We start from the raw sequence: 23,053 nt of genomic DNA on the forward strand, positions 1-23,053 counted from the left end.
AAACTACCTTAGCTTACACATGTGTACATGTTTGTGGGTTAGGTCTTCATAACTTTGGAATATCAGCTCAGTTCTGTCAGCTTTTAGTTTGCAAGGTTGCACTTTGGTCTTCAGAGGATACACTAGAATAAGCAACTGTTTAATTCTTGTTTCTGTAAAGATTATAGAACGAATGACCTTCTCTTTGTTCAGCTGACAAACAACTGTTGAATGGATGACTGGGCCACATCTTTGTATGGAGAATTTCACTATACTCCTCCTCTGCTCTCCTCCCTCTTACACACCCCCCTTTCCTTCCCTTTCCCCCTTGGTTTTCCTTCCTTTTTCTTTGTGACAGGGTCTCACTATGTAGCCCAGGCTAACCTCAAACTCACAGTCCTCTAGCCTCAGCGCCTGGAGTTCAGTATCTGTGGATTTGGTTTTGTTTCCATTTTGTGATTAACTCAAGCACAATATGATACACACATTGCTTCAACAGAAAAAAAAAGTCCCGCTTGGTTGTGTTTCCGTATGGGAGTTTGATGTCACTTTTCCACAGAAGGAAGTGGGGCAGGTTCCCCTGAATGAGCTGGGAGAAGGACCTGGCAGGCATTTAGCACTTGTCACTGGGGACCCTGGGCTAGTGAGCTTCTCAGAAGGACTTGATCTTGAGCTCATCTCAAGCTAACTCACTGCCACTTTGCAGACAAACATGGAAGCTACTTTTGCTTCGCTAAAACAAAGCACCAACCAGGTTCCTGCAGATGTCGTCTCTGCCTCTTACAAATGACAGAATCAATTAGTGTAGGGTCATCTCAGCTGTGCGCCATAGGCATGGCTTCTAGGCTGAGGGAATAAAGACCTGTCAGCGGTGATGATGTTCATGGGAACAGTGGGGATCAGGTGACAGCTTGTCAGGATATGAAAAATGGTGTCTCGGAAAGTAGGTGTAGGCACTGTAATGAGCCACTCAGCAGATGCTTGCCTTACGTAAAATTTCCAGATGTGATATAATTACAGACGTGGGTTGGCTCAATACAGTAGAATCCAACAGTGAAGGAAAAGTAGAAAACAGTATTTCCTCCTTTAATATCATCCACATATGTTATTACAATGGGGGTCATAATACTCAGAGTGGCTTATGGGGAAAATGAGCTCTAGATTCATTCAGTTGGCTTGAATCCAGGGCAGCTAACACTTCATTTGTGTTGAGTGGTTTCATTTATTGAAGCAAGGTGGTGTGTGTGTGTGTGTGTGTGTGTGTGTGTGTGTGAGAGAGAGAGAGAGAGAGAGAGAGAGACAGAGAGAGAGAGAGAGAGAGAGAGAGAGAGAGAGAGAGAGAGAATTCTCTCATCCACACAAAATGAATGAATACTGACTTAAGAGTCAATGATAATCATTAGCTATTATGGGATACTATTCATATCTGTACCTTTTAATGTGAAATAAATTACACCAGCCCATCACTGCAGAAATGAGACACAGTTTTAAAAGGCAAATGAGGAATGGGTGGGGGAGATGGCTCAGTTGGCAGAGTGCTTACTGTACAAGCATGGAGATCTGAGTTCAATCTCCAGGACTGACATTTAAAAAACAAAACAAAACAAGCCAGCTGTGGTGGCCTGCTTGTAATACTCCTGCTCACAAGCTTACAGACTTCCCTATTTGCCTAGTTCTAAGGCGATAAGGGACCCTGCCTCAAACTATGTGGTGAATAGCAGCTGAAAGAGTGATAGCTGAGGCTGACCTCTGATCTCCATCGCCATGTATTCATGCACACGCACACCTGCTCTACACCCTCCCACATGAACACACATACGTGAACATATGTACACACATTAGAAAACTAAAAATGCAAATGGGTAATTTAACATATTGAACAGAAAGTCACAGTCAGTCCCTATCTGCTTCTCATCTGCACATTAAGGGTCTTTACCTGGAGTTTGCCTGCTAGTGCTCTGCCCCAGGGCATATCTAACTTGGCAGTATCTTGTCTCAAGAGACCCCACTCCAGCCTTGGAAATGGTTGGTCTTGGACAATCATAGAGTTGAAGTCATCATGAATGCCGGAGACAAGATACTCTGCTTTGAGGCCACACTGGTCTCCCTGATGGTGTTCATGCCCAGTGCTACAAACTTTTTTTCCCTTTCTTTCAACTCTTTCCACCCTAGAGGTAGGAATTTTTAGATTCACATGAGGGTTCAGTGTCCACGGTGGACCAGAAGAAAGTGGAGGATTCAGCTAACTCAACAGCCTGTCTCATCACTGTTTGTAGCTGCCCTCCTACATTCCACCACCTAGACCAACACCAGAGAGTCCCAGCTGAGCCTCAGTTGGTTGAACTGTTGAGATGAACTACTGGGTTGAGTTTATGTACCTCTCTGATTCTTTTGGTCTTGCCTGACCCAGTAGCTTGGATACCTGCCCTTTTTCCTGAACAGCCTCAAGATGGCTCATGCCACTCACTGCTAGTTGTACAGTCTACTCCTGTTGTCTTCATTCCCTGGGCACTGAATACTTCTCAGTCTTCCTCAGGATGGAGGGTAGACTTTACCCACTCCCTAGGAAGCTTGTGGGACCACAGAAGTCCAGACTTCCTAAGGAAGTGTGGCACAGACAGCACCCTGCTTGTAAGTTTGGAAAAAGCAGATAGATGCTTGGAAGGAACCAGCATGCAGGTTTCTAGCCCTTTCTCTGGCAGACAGGTCTGCATTAGCTCCACACGGCTTACCCAGTGGTGTCACATGTGATCAAATGGGTAGCTGTGTTTGCCTCCAACACTTTGGTCAGCCTGGTAATGTCCCATCGGCTATTTGCTTATCTGGTCTCCACTCTCTCTCAGACCTTCTTGAGAATCCGACAAGGAGGTTTTAGCTCTTGTTCCCTTTCTGGGGACTGGATTATAATAGACCAACATGACTTGCAGGGAATAGCACTCTTGTGCAAGGACAGTCAGTCCATCCCAGGCAGAGCACACTAAGATGGGTCTGCCCATTCACAGACTCTACTATGGTCCTTGCTGGTCTGCTGCTGACAAGCCTAATTCACACCCGACTTATGTTGAAAAGATGGGTGGATTCTTGGACATTTTGATCATTGCTATGTGCGGTCAGATGCTCCAGAGACTGGCTGGGCCAAGGAGAGAAATATTTGCTTAATAGCTCTAATATCTGGCAATCCAAAGTAGACTATGTGCTCAGGCCTGGGGAGAGTCGACACTAATTTTGACGTTTTTTCTAGAATAGAAGCTTCACAGGTCAAAGGTTACTGACGGCAATTTTTTAAGTCCTAGAACAGTCTGGTACCCAGGACATCTTTAGCCCTCGTTGAACACACGGATGAAGAAACAAGTCATGCATACACAAGCACTTCATCTGTAACTAGATGGCTTCCCTCCTTTTCTCCTTTACGAGGAGGGATTTGGCTGGCACCCATCCCAGAGTGCTGGTTAGACTGGCTCGCCATCATACTCCCCAGGTGGTGACATTTCCACTTTGGTCATCTTCTCACTGCCACAGCACTGATGGTGAAAGAACTTGTCACCTGGGTCCTAACATAAACAAGGGAGACCATGCAAATGTCAGCACGAATGAGTGTACCCCGTGTTCAAAGTTCCTTCTAATTCCAGGCACTAATTCCTTTAATCTTTCCAACTTCAGAATTCAAAGTGCCAAAACAAAACAACAACAACAACAACAAAAAAAAACCCTCAACAAAAGAAAACTAAACCAAACCAAACAAAAAAAAACTTGTTTCTGATAGCTTGTTGTCTTGGCTAGGGTTTTATTTCTCTGAAAAGACACCATGACCAAGGCAACTCTTTTGAAGGAAAACATTTAATTGGGGCTGGCTTAGAGTTTCAGAGGTTCAGTCCATGATCATCATGGCAGGGAGCACGGCCACATGCAGGCAGACATGGCCCTGGTGCTGGGAGTTTTACATCTTGACCCACAGGCAGCAGAAGGAGACTGTGTAGCATACTAGGCATAGCTTGAGCATATAAGACCTCAAAGCCCACTTCCACAATGACGCACTTCCTCCGACAAGGTCACACCTCCTAATAGTGCCACTCCCTATGGCCAAGCATTCAAACATAAATCTTTATGGGGGGCCACACATATTCAAACCACCATGCTTGTTGAACATGACTTAGGATGATGAGAACTGTCTTGTGGGAGTAAGAATGTGAATAACCAACTGGGAGTCTGCTTTGCCCTTCTTTCTGATGCAAGTAGAAAATCCTCTGTGTATAAAGGGAACTTCTTATAGTTGAGATTTTTATTTCTATTCTTCTAATAGTTGAGATTTTTAGGGTACAGAAAAAACAAGAGATTGGGAGTTCAATCACCTCCCACCCCTGCCAGCTTATACAAAGCAGTGGCTTAGCTAACTGTCTCCAGAGGGCAGATTGAGGAAGCCTGCAGGTAACGGCTTAATTATGCAGATAGATGGCTGTGTGGCTCTGGGTTACAGACTAGGTATCTGTGGGCAGAGAGGACGCTGTGCATTTTCCGAACAGGACATGGCTGATTTCTAATACACGGTGAGAGATAAGGGTGCCAGCTTTTTACCCTCCATCGCCATCAGCACTGACTTCTGCCAGCTGCTGCACATTAGATGCTGTAGAATACATCAGCAAAAACTCATTTATTGTTGAAGGGAAAATTCATTTCAACCAATTTCCCTTGTGAGTTGGCCACTTACTTCCAAAATGGCACGGCCCCAGTATTCGGTGGATATGCATACACATTCTGGAAAGCAAAAGGAAGGCCATGGAACCACATAATGAATGTCAGAAGAGAATAAGAAATTTGGATACCATAAAAGCAAGGAAAAAAGCTTGGCTTGAAATACATAAGGAGATTCCCTGCTCCCTCCTCTGCCCTCTCCCTCTTTTCTCTCTTTCTATTTTTAAGTAGTAGCTGTCAAAATATTTTAAATATTTTCTGATATAAAAGGTAGGTTGGAGTGCTTCTAAGAGCTAATATAAATATGATAAGGAGATTTTCTTACTGGGGGCTAAGGTAGGTACATTAAATAAATATATTTTGTCCATTGTTTTCTTATGGTTTTATGGATTATAGAATACAAATAACTGCAGTGAAGCACAAATATTTGTTTTCTCCCACAGGACCCACAGTGAAACTCAGGATCTTTCCCTGGCATCTCACTGGCATCTGGCAGTGTTGCAAGGCTGGACCGGGGGTTGAGCAGAGGCAGAGGAGTTCATGGTCAGTCATGGGGAGGTGTTGTCTCATAGGCAAAGGCATCACAGGACTCAGCAGCTCCCACAGGGTTCTTGCCAAGTGACGTCAGTTTTCCCCAGCAACCTCAGGCTGATATCACGGATACTGAGGCATGCCACCTCTGAGTCTGTCCTATGACACAGTGATGCAGAGATAGAGGGAGAAAATGAATTTGTCATGAAGATGGGCATAGCACTGAGAATTTCCAACCCAAGGCTGCCTGGAAAATCTCTCATAGCAAATATCTAGGGGATACAACTCTCATTTTCTCTTCTTCAAAATCATCTCCCTTATTTTCTTCTGCCGGCACTTAGTGTAATGGAAAACACACTGGTTGTGGGGCTACACCCAAGTGTGGCTCATTATATGACTTATATGGTTGGGATCCTTCATCCACCAAAGATCCACTTAGCAAATCTTGGTCCTGTTGGGATATGGCAGAACCTGTAAGGCGTTGAGGAGGACTCTCCAGGTCACTGGGCACACACTTCCGGGGAGAGCAGGGTGCCATCCCTTTCCACTCCTTCTCATTTTCTGAGTCATTTCATCATGTGCTCCAACTGGGAGATATCTTGTTTCAAGCTTAAAAACAACAGAGCTAATCAAACACTAACTGGAATCCATGAAACGGAGCCAAACATATACCTTTCCTTTGTATAAATATGTTCTTTATCAGCACTGTAGGTATTTCCTACAGTAGTAGAAAGCTGATTAATGCAATCTATCACTGCAAAGCCAATTTTCCTGAATAAAAGAGGGTTGTTTACCTCTCAAGTGAGCAGCAAGTGATAAACCATTACAACCACAGAAAGGACACAATTGTGACACACTCCCATCTATTGCATATGGAGAGCATCTTCCTATGCCTCAATACTCTATGGGAAGGCAAGACTTAGACATCATATTCTGTTAACAAACCAGGAAGAGAGGGGTCAATGTACTGAGCTATAGCTTAAATCCAAGAGGCTCTAGGAGAATATAGATCTATTATCACCTGAGCCAGGTTCACAAATGTGCTACAGACCATAGGTCACAACTGTTCGGTTGAGAAGCTAAGCACAGTTATTGGCATAAGATGAGACCTACTGGGTTCCCAGCATACCACCAAAGCACATTCTACCACTGGGGGGTGCCACAGGTACCTGAAAAATGCATTGGCCAATATTTCTGCTTCCTGGAACACATCACCACATTTTTTTACAGACAAAAAATGTCAGGCTCTATGGAACAAAATGTGTTCCCTCCACTTTATATTGAAGGTCTCACATCCAAAGAGGATTCTGGAGATAAGACTTTTGAGGGGAGTAAGTTTATATAATGTCATGAGGGTGGGGCCTTCATGATGGGATTAATATCCTTATAAGACAGATTGCTTATTCTTCCTCATTCTCTTGGTTTGTAGAGAGAGAAGTCTGCACAAAGTCTCCCACCAGCATCTGACTGTAATAGCACGTTGCTCTCAGACTTCCAACCTCTAGAACTGGGAGAAAGTAGGTTTCTGTTGTTTAAACCACCTTGCCTGTACTGTCTTGTTTTAGAAGTCTAAGCATGCACATTGAGATCACCAAGAGCAGATTGAAACATAAAAATAACCACAAGGAATGAAGGAAGTCTTCTATAGTCCAGGAAAGGGTAGAGAGCACACACAGTGTATCCTTAATGTTTTCACCTGACTTTGCACCTGTGTTTTAGCCAAATTGGTCAAATGTAACAAGGATTCAGTGTCACAGTGTGTCACATTGGGTCACATTGTGTCACAGTGTGTCACACCATACCACAGTGTGTCACAGTGTATCACAATGTGTTACAGTGTGTCACAGTATGTCACTAGAACAAAGGATCTAGGGAACATTGGCCCAACTCCCCTATCCACTCATTTCCTACAAGCAAAGCAAAGTTTCCAGGTTAGAAGAACACTGACTTCGTTTGTCTGTCCATCAGTCATTGGATCTTGGTAGGAAATTCTCCTAAGAGGGGAGAGGAGTGCTCGGATGGGTTGGGGATGATAGATCAGCAGGCAGAGTACAAAACTGGACAGGGCTGGAAAAGAAGATCACTTCATGTTCAGCCATTTAAGCCTCTGGGGTTGGCAAGAGAAAAACTCCCTTTCTGAGGACAAGAGGCAAAGGGAAAGAGTAGCATCAGAGCGGGGCTAGCCCAGTCTAGAAGAGTCCTCTAGACTGACTTGAGCAGACTGGTCCACAGGGAAGTGGTTTACAGGACAAGGGGGATCTCCATGGTTGTGCCTGGCACATTGTAGTGTACATGGGGTTGTGGTGGGGGAAGATCTAGTCTTTGTGAACAAATGTATTTATAGGGTTTTTCAGTTATCCATTTTCATGGTTTTGTCTTACATTTTTATTTTTAAATTATCTGTATATCTGTGTATCCGTGTGTGTGTGTGTGTGTGTGTGTGTGTGTGTGTGTGTTTGGCATGTGAGTGTGGTGACCATGGAGGCAAGAGGAGGGCATTGGGCCCACCGGAGCTAGAATTACAAATGGTTGTGAGCTGCCCAATGTGGGTGCTAGTAGCCAAATTCTGATCCTCTCTCTGCAAGAGCAGTATGCCTCTTAACTGCCAAGCGGTCTCTACCTCCACTAAGGTTGTTTGTTTCAAAGTAAAATTTGTTCCTGGTACACAGAAGACATAATGCATCCTTACAGTGTGTTCTAGGTTACTAACTCAAACTTCATGAACAAAGTTAATTTTCACAAATATTTACAAAAAGATATGCAATTAGGGCAATTCTATACTCGAAGAAAAACCCACGAGAGACAAAATAATTCATAGAGTAGTAAGGTCCACCTATGTACCCATGGCTGCCTTCCCTATCTTTTCAGGGTACTTTCCCTGGTGAACAGTCAGCCTGAGGCACACGGCTGGTGGAGCACAGGCACTTGGGTCTACCAAGGAGGATGAAGGGAGCAGAAGAAGTTCTGGGCTCTTATACCTTTTGTCTGAGTTCCTTCTCCTATATGGGACAGGACTGAGGGTAAACAGTGGACCCAACCATAGCAACTGTTATCATTTTGTGTCATTCCTAAAATAGTGCTCTTAAAAATATAAAGGCAAGCAGAGCCCACTGTTATCTGTTTAAAATATTATTTAAATTTTAATGTAGTTACCTCCGGGACCCAGAGTCTAGTCATTGAGGCTAAGACAGAAGACGCTTGTCAAGCTGTTTCTACAATGCCCAGCTCTGCTCCTTAAGATGTAGGTGGTTGCTACAGGCAACTGCTTAAATAAACTCAGGGAGGGTGGGGGGTAGCGTGCTCTGAAGAGCTCAAGGATTTGATGAATTTACCTCATTTTGGAAAATCAAAACAAAAGAGCTGACATGATTTTCCACAAGGGTCGCTCTCTCCTCCTTGAATATTACCAGAGATGAATCTACCTGAGATGAAGGTTTTCCTTCAATTGACAGGTAAAGAAAGCTAGGAAAGAGTGGGGGTGGTAATGTTACTTTCCAAGCAGCCCAGTCTCAAGATATACAGGAAGAAAAGATGCTAGAACTTCCCATACTTTTTTTAAAATTTATTTTTAAGCATTTGATGAAATGCCATTAGGATTGTGAGCTTTAAAAGAAAAACCAAATGACAAATCCAGTGGCTGGTCCCTTGGTTGTTTTCTGGCGATAGATTGCTTATGTTTACCCCCCAAGTAGCAGGGTCTCAGTCCAGTCCTGCTTGGTGGGTACAGAAGGGTTAGGCTTCTGTGATCAGCATTTCTCATGTTAGTGGTTAGGAACACATCTTTCTGTATATCAGGCTTTCTGTTTTATTTCCCTTGCTTTCAAATGACTCAGTGTTCCGAGGTCCTGAGCTACTATGTTTATAGCAATTATATTTTAACTCTCACTTCCTTCCTATAATCTCATCCAAGGATTATAGTCTCATGGCCATTTTGATATGATATGAATATCTCATTTTCCTAAACTTAGGCCTCCCATAACTTTGGATACAATTATTCCCCAAAGAGAAAAATGGCTGCATAGGTCATGGTATATAGACATAATGCAGTTTCCAGAAATTCTTAAGAAGCATGTAGTCTGGTGTAGGCAAGATGGCTCAGTAGTAAAGTACTTGTCACAGAACCCATGCAGTTTTCTCTGTGTGTAGAAATCTGAGTGAGATTCTAGTTTTCTTTGGATGACAGAGATAGGGGACCCTTAGAACAAGCTGGCTAGAGAGACTGGCCATATTGGTGGGATTTGGGTTTGTTGGGAGACCCTATTTCAATGAATAAGGTGGAAGGGGGGATTAAGGATGATTCCTGATATCAACTGCAGGCCCCACATACTCCCCACACACATGTACCCTCACACATGCAAACATGCATACACACACATACACATGACACACATGTGTAGTGAGAACTTTGGTTTCTTTGAAAAAACAGAATCATGGGAATATATTCTCATTTTAATCCCAGATGTGGAACATGGGGCTGCCTCAGATTGTCCACAGCAGCTGACTATAATTTGCCTTGTGCTCTAGCAGAGGTGTGATTTTGTCAGCAGCAGATAGTTTCTGCCGATAGGTGATGTTTGGAACTCTGGGGATTCTTCAGAATGTCCTGCTGACTAGGGTGACACTAAAGAGGATACTAGTTCCTTTGTATCTTCTTTCTCTCTGAGCTGCCATGCTGCCACTTGGTAAGCAGCTTGGTTCTAATGCCATGTTCTCTACCATGATGCTCAGCCTCACTTGGCCCCAAAGCAATGAACCCATCCAACCATGTACTAAAATCTCAGAAGTCATGAGCCCAAACATACTTTCTCTTCTCATGCTATGTATATCAGGTACTTTGCTACCATGCTGAAAAGCTGATTATGTTGGTTAATTTTGATTGTCTACTTGACTGGATCAGTAAACACTTAGAGCATCAGTGGATAAAGCCTCTAGATACAGGGGATTGTTGGGAGTGGTCAGGGACAAGAGTAGGGGATATGATAGAAACACAGTATGTATGTGTCTAGAAATGTAATAATGAAACCCATTATTATGTTTAATGAATATATACTAATAAGACACGAGAAAGCCTATCTGGGTGTGTCTCAAATGGTATCTCCATAGTCAATGAGATTGTGAGAGATTTGACTTGATGGATGGATTCATTCACTGACAGACAGATTCATAATCTGATGGCATTGCTAGGAGGTCATAATCTGATGGCAATACTGAGAGGTGAGAAAGGAAAGGATGGGAGGTCTAGTTATAAGAAGTATGTCTCTGAGGATGTACTTTGGTGCTATAGTTTGTCCTGGCCCTTTCTATATTTGGTCACCCTCTCTGATTTCTGCCTACTATGAGACCAATGTCTTCCTCCTTTCGCCTGTTTGAGGCTTCAGTCCCACTATCAAGAACATAATAAATATACTGACTAATAGTTAGGTATGCTCATCTCTAGTTTACCTCCATCTTAAACTCTGACACACTATTCTTTAGCAATATCTCTCCTGGGCATATACCCAGAAGATGTTCCAACTGGTAATAAGGACACATGCTCCACTATGTTCATAGCAGCCTTATTATAATAGCCAGAAGCTGGAAAGAACCCAGATGTCCCTCAACAGAGGAATGGATACAGAAAATGTGGTACACACACAATGGAATACCACTTAGCTATTAAAAATAATGAATTTATGAAAATCTTGGGCAAATGGATGGATATGGAGGATGTCATCCTGAGTGAGGTAACCCAATCACAAAAGAAGTCACTTGATATTCACTTACTGATAAGTGGATATTAGCCCAGAAACTTAGAATACCAAAGATACAATTTGCAAAACACAAGAAAATCAAGAAGGAAGACCAATGGATGGATACTTCATTCCTCCTTAGAATAGGGAACAAAATACCCATGGAACCATCCAGAGACTACCCTACCCAGGGATCCATCCCATAATTAGCCACCAAACTCAGACACTATTGCATATGCCAGCCAGATTTTGCTGAAAGGACCCTGATATAGCTGTCTCTTGTGAGGCTATGCCAGTGCCTGGCAAATACAGAAGTGGATGCCCACAGTCATTTATTGGATGGAACACAGGGCCCCCAATGGAGGAGCTAGAGAAAGTACCCAAGGAGCCGAAGGGGTCTGCAACCCTATAGGTGGAACAACAATATGAACTAACCAGTACTCCCAGAGCTCGTGTCTCTAGCTGCATATGTAGCAGAAGATGGCCTAGTTGGCCATCATTGGGAAGAGAGGCCCCTTGGTCTTGCAAACTTTATATGCCCCTGTACAGGGGAACGCCAGGGCCAAGAAGTGGGAGTGGGTGAGTAGGGGAGCAGGGCTGTGGGAGGGTATAGGGAATTTTCAGGATAGTATTTGAAATGTAAATAAAGAAAATATCTAATAAAAAATTTTTAAAAATTACATTTATCCCTTTACTTATTTGTGTACATGCCACAGCATATATGTAGGGAAGAGATTGGGAGAGTAGGTTCTGCCTTCCATTGTATGGGTTTTGGGGACTGAACTCAAGTTCTCAAGCTTGACAAATATCTTTCTTCTTCAAGCTATAACAGAACCTTCTTTCCCTGAGTAAGTAAGGCCAATCAGCCTTCTCAATTAGCTTTAGTTAGTTAGTTAGTAAGCCTCTAAAGAGGTAGGCTCTAGGAGAAGCCAAATCTTAGAACCATGTACCATCAGCAGAAAAAGAACTTCTGAAGAACAGGATGACTCAGGTATGGGCAACTTCAACACAACTGGTAACCTAGGTGGATGTCAGGAACTGTCAGTCATGCATCTTCTGGAAAGAGAAGTTATCCAAAGAACTGAAGAGGCTTCCAGGCTGAAAGCCAAGAATAATGTCCAGATGGTGCAGATAGTCCCCAGATCGATCAAGGGAAAAGTCCTCACCATCCCATGAGTCACTGAGAGGGAGAGACATAAAAAGCAAGGGCCCAGACCTTAAGACACAGGGCAGAGTTAGGAACTGGCTGATAAGGAGAAAACCGGCAAATCTTTTTGCTAAAGTTGACTCTATATTCCTTTGGAAAACATTGAGATTAAGCAAGATGCACTGAAAACTCTGAGTATACCGTTATTTTTAACTATTAATCTTGAAAAGAGAGCTATAGAGCAGAGGGGAAATAGCACTACTTATCAGCACAAAGGATCAGATACCTCTACCCTTCTTGGCTTATGTGGCTACCCTTCTTGGCTTATGTGGCTACCCTTCTTGGCTTATGTGGCTACCCTTCTTGGCTTATGTGGCTCCTCAAACAAGTTTTAAAAGTACGAGTGTGGACATTGGAGAAGATCCCCTCTTCAATTCCAAAAGGACTCGTTAATTAATCAGGATCTTCGGGATTCCCCAGGTAAACTAAAGGGAATATGCCAGCATTCAAAGTGGATGACAGTCCTGGGGACGGCTGTGTAGATATTTTTAACACGATAATGCATACCTGACAGACTGAGCTCCCAGCCTCCAGGTGGGCTGGCAGTGCTAAGCAGGGTTGAGAGGAAACGGCTTTTTAGAGAGCTACAGATGCTGAAGTGTGGGGCGGCTGAAGAATCCGGGAGATTACAGGTACAGCCTGGCAGAGGCTGGAAGGACATTCAGCTCAAGGAATGCAGGTTGAGATCTCTGGGAGCTCTTGTTCAGCCTACATTAGACACAGGGGTGTTGGCAGGGTAGGAAGCACATGTTCAGCATGTGCTTGGGTCCCGTGCCAAAGGCTGCACACACATTACTTGTCTTCTACAGGAGGCAGACATAATTTATGATAGAAAAGGGCACAAGACTAATCACCTTCGCTAATATTCATCCGGAGAGTTCTCAGGAAGACGTGATATTGACCAGGGGAAAGTGTTTCGGTTTGAGAGGGAGGTTTTGAAGGATGGAAATGTTCATCTGGTCCACTCTTTGTTATGCTAAGGATCAGAAGATGGCACTATGGGATAGTGGCACTTAACAATGTGGTCGATGATGTCAGCTAAGCTGTAGAGAGCATCTCTTGTGTTGCTGAGTGCTTCACACCCATCACCTTGAAGCTCCATTGTTACTCATCTTATCCCTGAGTCATTGATGAGGAAGCTGAGGCATAGAATAGTCAAATAACTTTCTGTATGAGACTTGAAGTGTCAGAGCTAAGTGTCTGAACTGAGCTGTCTAGTCTTATAGTCCGGACTGCGTGATTGGGTTTTTGTGGGAGGGATAAAGGATAGTAAGGACAATGTTTAGGAACTGGGAGGGAAGAGCATGAAAAAGACCTTCGGGTGTGCTCACTGCTGATCCCCAAACAGACTCAGTTCTCAGTTTTCTAGGCTTACAGGAGTACAACTCTTTCAAATGCCTCTTCAAAATGAGGTGTGGCCATGCAGCACGCTTTAGCCGTGAGCTGAGTCCAAGCCACAACTCACTTCCAGGAAAGCGCTTAATTCACCGAATTCCCTTTGTTGCTTGGCAACTGTGGAAGCAGGTGCTAAGGTGGAGCTGCTGCCATGCTAAGTATGGGACTGTTGGCAACAAGCAGAGTCTCCTGCCCACTGGCATACAGAGCAAGAGTCAAACTGTGGAGTCTGGGGGATCAGTTATCAGCTGAGCATAGCTTAGCCTGTCCTTGCTGGGGCGTAAGCTGGAATCAGAAATAAGTTGTTCCTATAACAACAAGAATAAAAAAAAAATCTCAAAGGGTATGCCTGTGGTTTCAGGACTTGCTGATCATCAGCAAATACTTGTCATTAGAGGCTGGAGAAAGTGTTCAGCAATGTTCCCCAGTAAGTGAATCATTTTGCAAAGTGTTTTGTATAACCTGGAGGAGAGATGATGCAAGACACGGACTCATATCATAGTGTTAATAACATGTTGGTTGCTGCTGGCAACATCTGACAAGCTATTTCATGTTAGGAAGGAAATAAAGGAGAAAAGGGGGCTCTTCTTTCAAGTAGCAGTGAAAGAATTAAATGGGTTCCACATTTGAGGGCTTGCTGGACTGGAAAAAGGAGCTGGTTTTAAACCAACTTGTAGAAGGTAAAACAAACCCTGAGAAACTTTTTTGTTTTTAAAGATTTATTTATTTTAACACCATTGCTCTCTTCAGACACACCAGAAGAAGACATCGGATCCCATTACAGATGGTTGTGAGCCACCATGTGGTTGCTGGGAATTGAACTCAGGACCTCTGGAAGAACAATCAATGCTCTTAACCTCTGAGCCATCGCTCCAGCCCCCGGGAAACTTTGATACTGAAGGAAGGTGAGACTCATCATTTCTAGCAAAGTTCCATTCAAGGACACGCCTACCCTTCCCCATGGCTTAACCCCTCCTGAAAGACTCAGAGAAATTAAGTTGATGCAATGAGCTGAGAGTCTCTAAGATGGAGATGTGTGGGTAAGAAGGCAAAGAAGCCCAGCCTAGATAGGAATTGCATCTATGTGGATTCTGTATGACAATCAGTTCTCTGAACTCACTGGGGTCAGAGATAAAAGGGTGCCTGCAGGATTATGGGGTTGTACTGTTCAAGGAACCACAGATTAGATCAAAAGATATATCTCTGAAGGAGTCCTGAAATACCACTCTGGCTCCTAGGGAACAAATGTTCCTCAGAATGTACTACAGATACAGTCAAGGAGGATAAGAGAAATGTCCATCCAAAGGAGATGCTCAGAGACATGGAGGAGACCCTGAAACATCCTACCCAGAAGGACTTCTGGGAATACACATCTACTGTGCCCTATATTTTTCCTTCCTAATGAGAGTATTGATTAGAGATTTTTTTTTTTGGGTCTTAACAACAATTATATTAGATATATGGGAGGCAGCTCATTTGTCCATTAGAGTCTCTGTCCAAAAGATTCTTGTACTCAGTTGTTATGTACTGAGAACTTTGTGAAAGTGTAAATATCTGGGCTGGGGAGGTGATCAGTGGTTAAGAATTCTTGCTCCTCTTCCAGATGACCTGAGTTCAGTTCCCTGGACCCACATCAGGCATCTCACAACCATCCTACCTCCAGAGTCAGGGGATCAGACACTCTGTTCTGGTCTCTGCTGGTATTAGCACCCATGTGCACATACCATCCCTCCCACACATACAGATAATTAAAAACATCTTTAAAAAGATGTAAATGTCTTTTCTGTATTCTAATCTGTGTATTCAAGCGCTCTGTAAAGAGTCTGGGCATCTTTTCACATTCATTAAGCACACACTCGTGCTTCTCCTCTGTGACCAAGGTGACTTCATGATAGTTCAATCTATGCAAGTTTCCTTCTAAGATAGACTTTTAAAAGAGCAACCATATAGTAATGTATAGGACAGGGTACAGACCACGACATTCAACAGACTAATACCATCTGAAGGTGGGCTTTCAGATCCTAGGTTTTGGAGCTTGGCCTGGTGATCAGAGACTAGTTCTGTGTACTAGAGGCAGTTCTTTGTACTAGTTACCTCCTCTGTTCAGTCAGGCTCACTACAGCTTGGGTTTAAAATATCTCTGCCTACAAGCAAGTGATAATTTATTTATAAGAAAGAATGATGCTCCTGTTTTTAACATTTTCCAACTTATTATTTTGGAATGTGAGAAGGGAGTTGGAAAGACTGGGGACAGTAAGAGAAGGTATTACTGTCGCTGAGGATATAAATTCACAATGTTGTGTGTCTGGTTGTATGATTATTCTGCCCTCCCTGAGATTGTATGGGGTGCTTGCTAGTTTATGTCACAGTTATATTCTGGGGGAAGGTAGGAAAGGACTGGGAAAGAATTTGGGAGAAAACAGACAACAGAAGAGCACAGACATTTCAAAAGCTTAGGCAAAGATGGGTGATGTATATTGCTGTGTTCTTAAATATGGCTCATATATTCTGTAAAAAAAATAGCAATGTTCCCATCTCTTCCCCCTCTTCCTTTTCTGGGAAGAGAAACCACATGAAGAACAGTCGGTGGGTAGGACGGGCACGTGGAGCGTGAGGAACAATCAGGGACACAAGTGCATCTAGAAGAAAAGAGAAACTTCTGCAAAGGCCAATGAGTTTTTATGCTCTTGATGTTGACCTTCATTTTAGAGTTGATTTAACTTTAGGCATTTCTCAAAGCACTTTACTTGCTAACACTGTTTCCTCTTGTATTTAACTAGTAAATAACCGCCCCCCCCACCTCTCCACCCCCACCCCCACCCCCGTCAACTACACTTTATCTCTACATTTTCCTCATCAGTATCAAATCAGTATCAGGATCTTTCATGCAGATGAACAATGACATCTGCAGACAACAGGGGTCAATGAGTCCAAGATAAGGGAGTCTAGTGTCCATCTATGTGTGCTGGGATCTGCTGATGCTGTGAGCTCCTCTATCAATGCTGGCGTCTGCTAATGCTGGCTATCACAGCCTAGGTCTTAGAGCCACTCATTCATGCTGAAAGCCTGACTTATATACAGAGATGTTGAGCCTTAGCTAAAAGAAAAGAGCCACTTAGTGTGTCTCACCTTCATTGTCATCCCGACTGGGCTTGAAATCACCTTGGAACCACACCTAGACAACACCTTACATCTGTAAGGTTGTTGTCACAGGGTGTCAAGGAGGGGAGGCACATCCAGGGTAGAGCCATCTCATTGAATGGCCTCCTATCCTGAACAAAAGGGAAACGGGGCCCAGCTAAGCACAAATATCAATAACTCTCTGTTTATGGACTGTTCAGCTGGAAGGAATTCTAGCTGCTATGAACTTCACCATACAGCCCCTCTAGGACGGACCATGCCCCCTCAAACTGTGAGCTAAAACCAGTTATTTCTCCCATGCGTTGCTTTGTGTCACCTATTTGGTTACAACATGAGAAGAGTAATTAATTTCTCTTTTAAAAAGTGAGGAGTTAGGAAATAAATGAAGATGAAGAGGATAAATGACACAAACCCCCCTTGAGGTCACAGGCCAGATACTCTATCTAACCGGCTAAGAGCCTGACTAGTCCTATTGTAAAGGCTGGGGTCATTCACAATGATTTTAGGAGTCGTCCCCCCCCCGCCCCGTCCTTCCCCCACCCCCCCAGGGGAATTTTTTTCACCTAACATTTGGATAAAGGGATTAAAAATATGAAGAAAATTTAAAGAAAATTTAAATTATTTGCTTTGGGTTACTGGTACTTGAACTTAATTTTAGAATATTTATAATAATAACAACTATTTATTATTATTATTATTATTATTATTATTATTTTCTTTAGATAGGAATTCATGATGTAGCCTTGTCTAGTCTGAAACTCTCTGCATAGACCAGGCTGGCCTTGAACCCACAGAGATCTACCTGCTTCTGCCCCCTGACTGTTGGAATTAAAGCCATGTGCCACTGTCCTCACCCCAACTTTAGAATGTTTGAAAATGGAAGCCCACCTAGAATCATTTTAGAACATTCCTCCCATAGTATACTTGAGTGAAATAAATTCAAGACTAGCTTGGGCCCCGACTATAGCCGACTGTTGTAGCCGCCTGTAGTCTAGCTTTGTAAACAAACAGAATTGTAAAGAATCGAGGTAAAGCTTGATGTTCTTCTTCAGAGCTGAAGTGTGGGGAAGAGTTGGGAAGAAACTCTGGCTCCCAAACCTCTCCCCTACCTGTCTGAAAATTTATTATTGAATATTTAGTAGCTTCTTTGGAAACATAATTTTCTGGGGAAACCAAGGCCATTTCAGATGCCCCGTTAGCTGAGCGCAGAGGAAGCGGAAAGCAGTGATGAGGTCAAAGGTCAGTCGGGGTGTTGGGAGAGGAGCATGATGGAGGCAGGCTTTCAGACGGGAGTTACTAAGGAGCCCCAGAAGCCCAAAGGTGGACTTCACTGCAAAGTCTCCTCATGATTCATCTATCTGCCTCAGGCTCTGTATGCCGAAGACTCAGTCGCTAACACTAAGTAGCTGACGCAAGAACAAACTCTAAAGATGCTTTTGGAAAACAACAAGAAGAAAAACAATAGAAAGGGCTGTAGGAGTGTTCTCTCTGCTTCTGGGAGAAGAGGGGAGTGGAAAGCCTCAGACAAAAATGTTGTCCTGGTCCCACTAGACTAATTTTAGTTATCTTGGCTCATGGTGGTGACTCATCCCTAAAGCTCTGAATTGTTGAGGAGGAAGGAGGGAAAAAATTTGACTTAAATGTCAAAGAAGTAGGAACATAAATATAGTTTTCTTTTTTGGGGACTAGAATTCCAGGATCTGGGTATCTTTATCACATGAGGGTTGAAAGCTTCCAACTTCTAGAAAAAAAAAAAAGATCATGACTCCAGTCAAAACATCATCAAGGACTAAGAAGGGTTGATTCCCAGTCATGACACTTTTGACTTTTAATTCGTCAACATGGTTAAACTAGATGTCAGTTAATGATTATATGTGACTAAGGACGATAGAAAGGTACTATGGAGACTGTGGTAAGACTTAGGACTCACGAAACAGGACAGGGAGAAATACAGGCTGACAAGCAGACTCAGGAATAATTCTGTGTACTACTGTGGTCACACTGAGAAGAAAGGCATGACTATACACTGCCCAGACATTTTCTGGTCTGTCGATGTGCAGGGGTCGATACAGAGGTGGCTTCATGAAACTCTGTCCTGTGTAATGAAAAATGTTTTTTGTAATTTGTGGGTACCACTGGTTTTCATTTTGAGTTTCCATTAGTTTGGAGGATAGATAGATAGAAAGAGCCCTTACCCACTCACATCCAATTTGAGCATTTTACTGAAGAAGTCTGTCCTCCTCCAGGAGTGTCTGACCTGTGGCTCACAGACTACATGTACCTCAGATGAGTGTGGCTCCTAGTCAAAACCATCAACTTACCTAAAGCATTATGGGTTTTTTTTTTGTGACTCAATGACACATCTCTCAAGCACAGACTTTGTAGATGACAGCCTGTCACAATGTCACAACGTTGGACACACATGTGAACTTGCTCTTAAAACTTCTAGAGAACTAAAAAAAATGTGGTTGTCTAGATATGGCCTAGGAAGTTAGAGATGGATTAATTCTCCTATGCAGAAGGCAAAGGAGAATTAATCTCAAGGGATGTGTTTCTGGGAAGAGCAAAACTGCGAACGTTGACTTCAGCACCTGACTGGTGGCAGCCTTTCCAGAGCTTTCTTCATGATCCTCACAGTCCTTTTCCTGTCTCCACTTCATAACTGTGTATTGCCGTGAGCAGTAATCAGTGTATCCCATCACCTAAGACCCAGTGTGTCACTCCAGCATGTCCAGCATCCTGACAGGATGCTCTGGGAGGTGGCATAGAGGATGCTAGAAGCTGCCCATCCTCACCTCCTTCATTTCAGGTGACTCAAGAACTTGAAGGGCTTATGTCACATCTTAACCTCTGCATGACTGCGCTTGTCTATTTTGACACCATGGCTGTGACAATTATGATCTCTTGTAGAGAGATATTTTAAGCCCTACAAATTACATATATACATATACATATATATATACATAAACATATACATATGCCTGTGTCTCTGGCTACACAACATCTTGGCCCACTATCTATTTTATAAAACCAGTCTGTTATTTGATATTTTGAGCATCTCGCAGGTGTGTCAAAGTTCAACAGAGATTTGTTTATCTTTTAAAATTTTCTACAACCAACTTTTATAGTCATAAAAGTTGTAGTCATGTTATAGGCCAAATCATATGCCCCCCCCCCAAATAGATATACTGCCAGTATTTGTGAATGCTTACAGAAAGAACAGGGTCTTGCAGATTTAACCAAGTTAACATGAGGCTAATTAAGGAGGTTCCCCAATGCTACAGCTAGTGTCATGAGAGTGATGAGCTAGCCCCATGTAATGTCAGTCAAGGGATGCCAAGTATTCCTGGCTTCAACCAGAATCCATGAAGAGATAAGGAAGAGCCGACCTCTGCAGGTTTGGGGAGCTGTGCAGCCCCACACCTCTAACTCCCTGTGATAGGAAGCAATGGACTAGTTGTTTGTGCTAAGGTTGTGAAGATAGCTCTGAGATCAGCGAACACACAAAGCAGAGAGAGAGAGAGAGAGAGAGAGAGAGAACACGGAATGGGAGGTGAGAGAGAATGGCTTCTCTCTGTGGCTTAGGAAACTAATATATAATTGTTAATGTTCAATTTAAAAGGTTTCAGTGCCATACCATATGGCCCCTTGAAAAGGATCCAAGAGTAGATTTTCCTGTCCAGATTTTATGTCCTCCACTATTTTAAATGATTCTTGTTACAGATCAGGCAGCTGCTCTTCAATGTTCTTCATCAGTAATCTGATTTGTATTTTTAACCTAACTGCTTTGCCCTTTTCTCTTTCATTTGCCTCTTAATATTTCACTCTGTAACCTAATTCAAGTGCATAAATAGTATTAGTCACATGCATTTCATAAAGAGAGTACTTTAAAAACACTAATTACCTAAAACATATCCTTTAGACCCAAATAGATCTATATTCCAGGGCTCTGATTTACCCTCTAGAAAAATATATAAAAGACAGGTCTGTTTGAAATAATCAGTGTTTGGGCTGGGTGTGGTAGCAATGCCTTTAATCCTAGCATTCAGGAGGCAGAGGCAGGTGGATCTCAGGGCTAGCCTGGACTGTACAGTTTGCATCAGGCCAGCTAGGGCAACATAGTGAGACCTTGTCTCAAAAAAAAAAAAGTGAGTTTTACTTTTGTTTCCTTTGGAGAAAAAAGTTGTTTTTCTCCAAATAGTACAACTGTAAACACGTATACTTATATTCTCCCACAAACAAACAAACAAACAAACAAACACTTTTAAGGTCTTGCAAACTGTAATATGTATGGAATCCAGATTCAAACATGCATATTAAGAATTGTGATATATACTACCCAGTTTCCCAGCATAACATCACTCTATAAAATTCTCTGATAGAACCATTGCCCTCACATTATATAATTTTCTGAAAATCTAAGACTCTGAAGGAAGAGTTCACTTCTATATTTTGTAGCTGAAAAAAAAAATGTTCCACGATGAGGTACTGGGCCTTTTCATTGACCAGAAACCTTTTTTTTTTTTGCCCCCAAAAGTAATTCTGATGGCTTTTGGGAATTATGAGTGCACCAGCTTGTCCCCTGTCTTTGATGACACTGGCATCTACAAGTCAAATTCAATGTCAAAATCCACAGGTCATTCAGTCATTGCACGGATGTGATTGAAGGACATTTTCACTATATCCAGTCATCGGTCAGGTCCTAGGTGCTAACCCCACGGGCAGAGGAAAAGCACAGAGGGGCGATTACTCACTTGAGGGTGGTGAGCTCTGTAAGGGACGGCTGCGTGGCCTTGAGATAGCTTTCTCTTCTTGCAGCCACCTTGGGAGACGGCTTGGGGCTTGTGTCCGAGTCCCCACTGTCTTCATCCCCCATGGCTTTGATGTAGCTACCACTGCGCATCCTCCGGCACGGGATCTCATCGTCTTTCCCGCGAGGTGTGTACCCTGACCATTCATCCTGGGGAACCTAGGAAGGCAGAAAACAGGAAGTTTAAGCTTTCAATGGAATCAAACTTTTAAAAGTTTTTCTTGTCCTCCTCTCTCTCTGTCTTTTTTTATGACTATGGATTAGGCAATAGAGATAAGTTTTCTAAGCCTTAGACATTGATTTTTCTTTTTATATTAACGTTTTACTGTAGCCGTTTTGAAAATCATTTCAATGCATGCACATCCACGTTGTAATCCTAGACAAGCAGTGAACCTCTGGAAGGGTGTGAACCGCTGGCTCTGGTAACTTATACCTCTCAACTTTCTCGTGCTGTTCATAACTGCGGAGGAAGGTGATAGAGAGGAAAGCCTTCTGGTTTGAACTTTGCGCTGACCTTTCTCCATCACTACCTCGGAGGCAGGAGCGTTCCCCGACTCATCCTGGTTTCTCTAACTTCACATCGGTACCACCCCATGTCTGCTTTCCTTTCTTTCTGACCACTGCTCTGTTCCAGTGCCATTGACCATCCACTCATCCCTTTTTTCTGAGCTCTTAAAGCTCCTTTTGGGGATTTTCCCCAGAGATGCTTACATAATGGCCAATCCGGTGTTTGCTGGTCTCTCTCGCATGCGCACACATCACACCCACCACACCTACTGTCGGTGTCTCCCTGTTTGCCACCCTGCTTACTCTATGACTTGGGAGAGCTACCAGCCATGTTTTCTACCTCAGGTTTTGCTGGATCCTGTTCTACATTCCCGCTATGGACTGTACCCAGGAGGAGGCTGTCAGCTCAGTGCCTTCTCCTGTTTTTCACAACTGTTTCTGTGAAGCTGGGCAGGGCACTGTATATCCTGTTTTATATTTGTTACATTTTGACATTCATTTCAGTTCCTTTTATCTACTATTCCTATTATCTATCTATTACGGTGTGGATAATTCCCGTTATAGCTTTATTCTTCTCCCACTGGGGAAAGAAACACATGCATACTCATCAGTAGCTTCATCCTTCAAGAAGTTTCAAGCGCCCACAAAGCCTGGCCCTGTACAGGCTTTAACCACAGGAGACAAACTAGGCTGAGGCTGTTTGTACCACCGACATGCACATGACAGGGTGGAGTAGATACATACACATAGGAACACCTCTAAATCAACATGCTTCATGCTTACAGGCTAAAGATGCTGTGCCACAATGGAATACTCACTAAAGAGACCCTAGGATCATGACCCTGCCAGTAAGGAAAATGGCTGAAGAATTCTAACCTGATAGGTTTGCAATGAGAAGATAAAATGAATCTATGTGTGTGTATATATATATATATATATATATATATATATATATGTATACACACACATATACACATACATATACATACATACATGCATACATATATACATACATACACATTCATATGTATGGATGGATGTATGGATGTCTTACAGGTGTGTTAG

The 23,053-nt window shown here is 43.0% G+C and overlaps 1 protein-coding gene across 23 annotated transcripts in view; it reads right to left on the reverse strand.

Annotated features, from left to right (window-relative positions):
• Dlgap1 (DLG associated protein 1) overlaps positions 1–23,053 on the reverse strand; it is an 874,571-nt gene that overhangs the window by 211,826 nt on the left and 639,692 nt on the right. For all 23 annotated transcript variants that reach the window (XM_029471242.2, XM_021186024.2, XM_085833091.1 and 20 more), the window contains one exon: positions 21,426–21,640. In XM_029471242.2, the coding sequence (XP_029327102.1) occupies positions 21,426–21,640 (215 nt within the window). The remainder of the gene's footprint in view (positions 1–21,425; positions 21,641–23,053) is intronic.

The sequence above is a fragment of the Mus caroli genome, unplaced genomic scaffold, assembly GCF_978045245.1.
Source record: "Mus caroli unplaced genomic scaffold, Mus_caroli_1 scaffold_18, whole genome shotgun sequence".
NCBI classification, from domain to species: domain Eukaryota; kingdom Metazoa; phylum Chordata; class Mammalia; order Rodentia; family Muridae; genus Mus; species Mus caroli.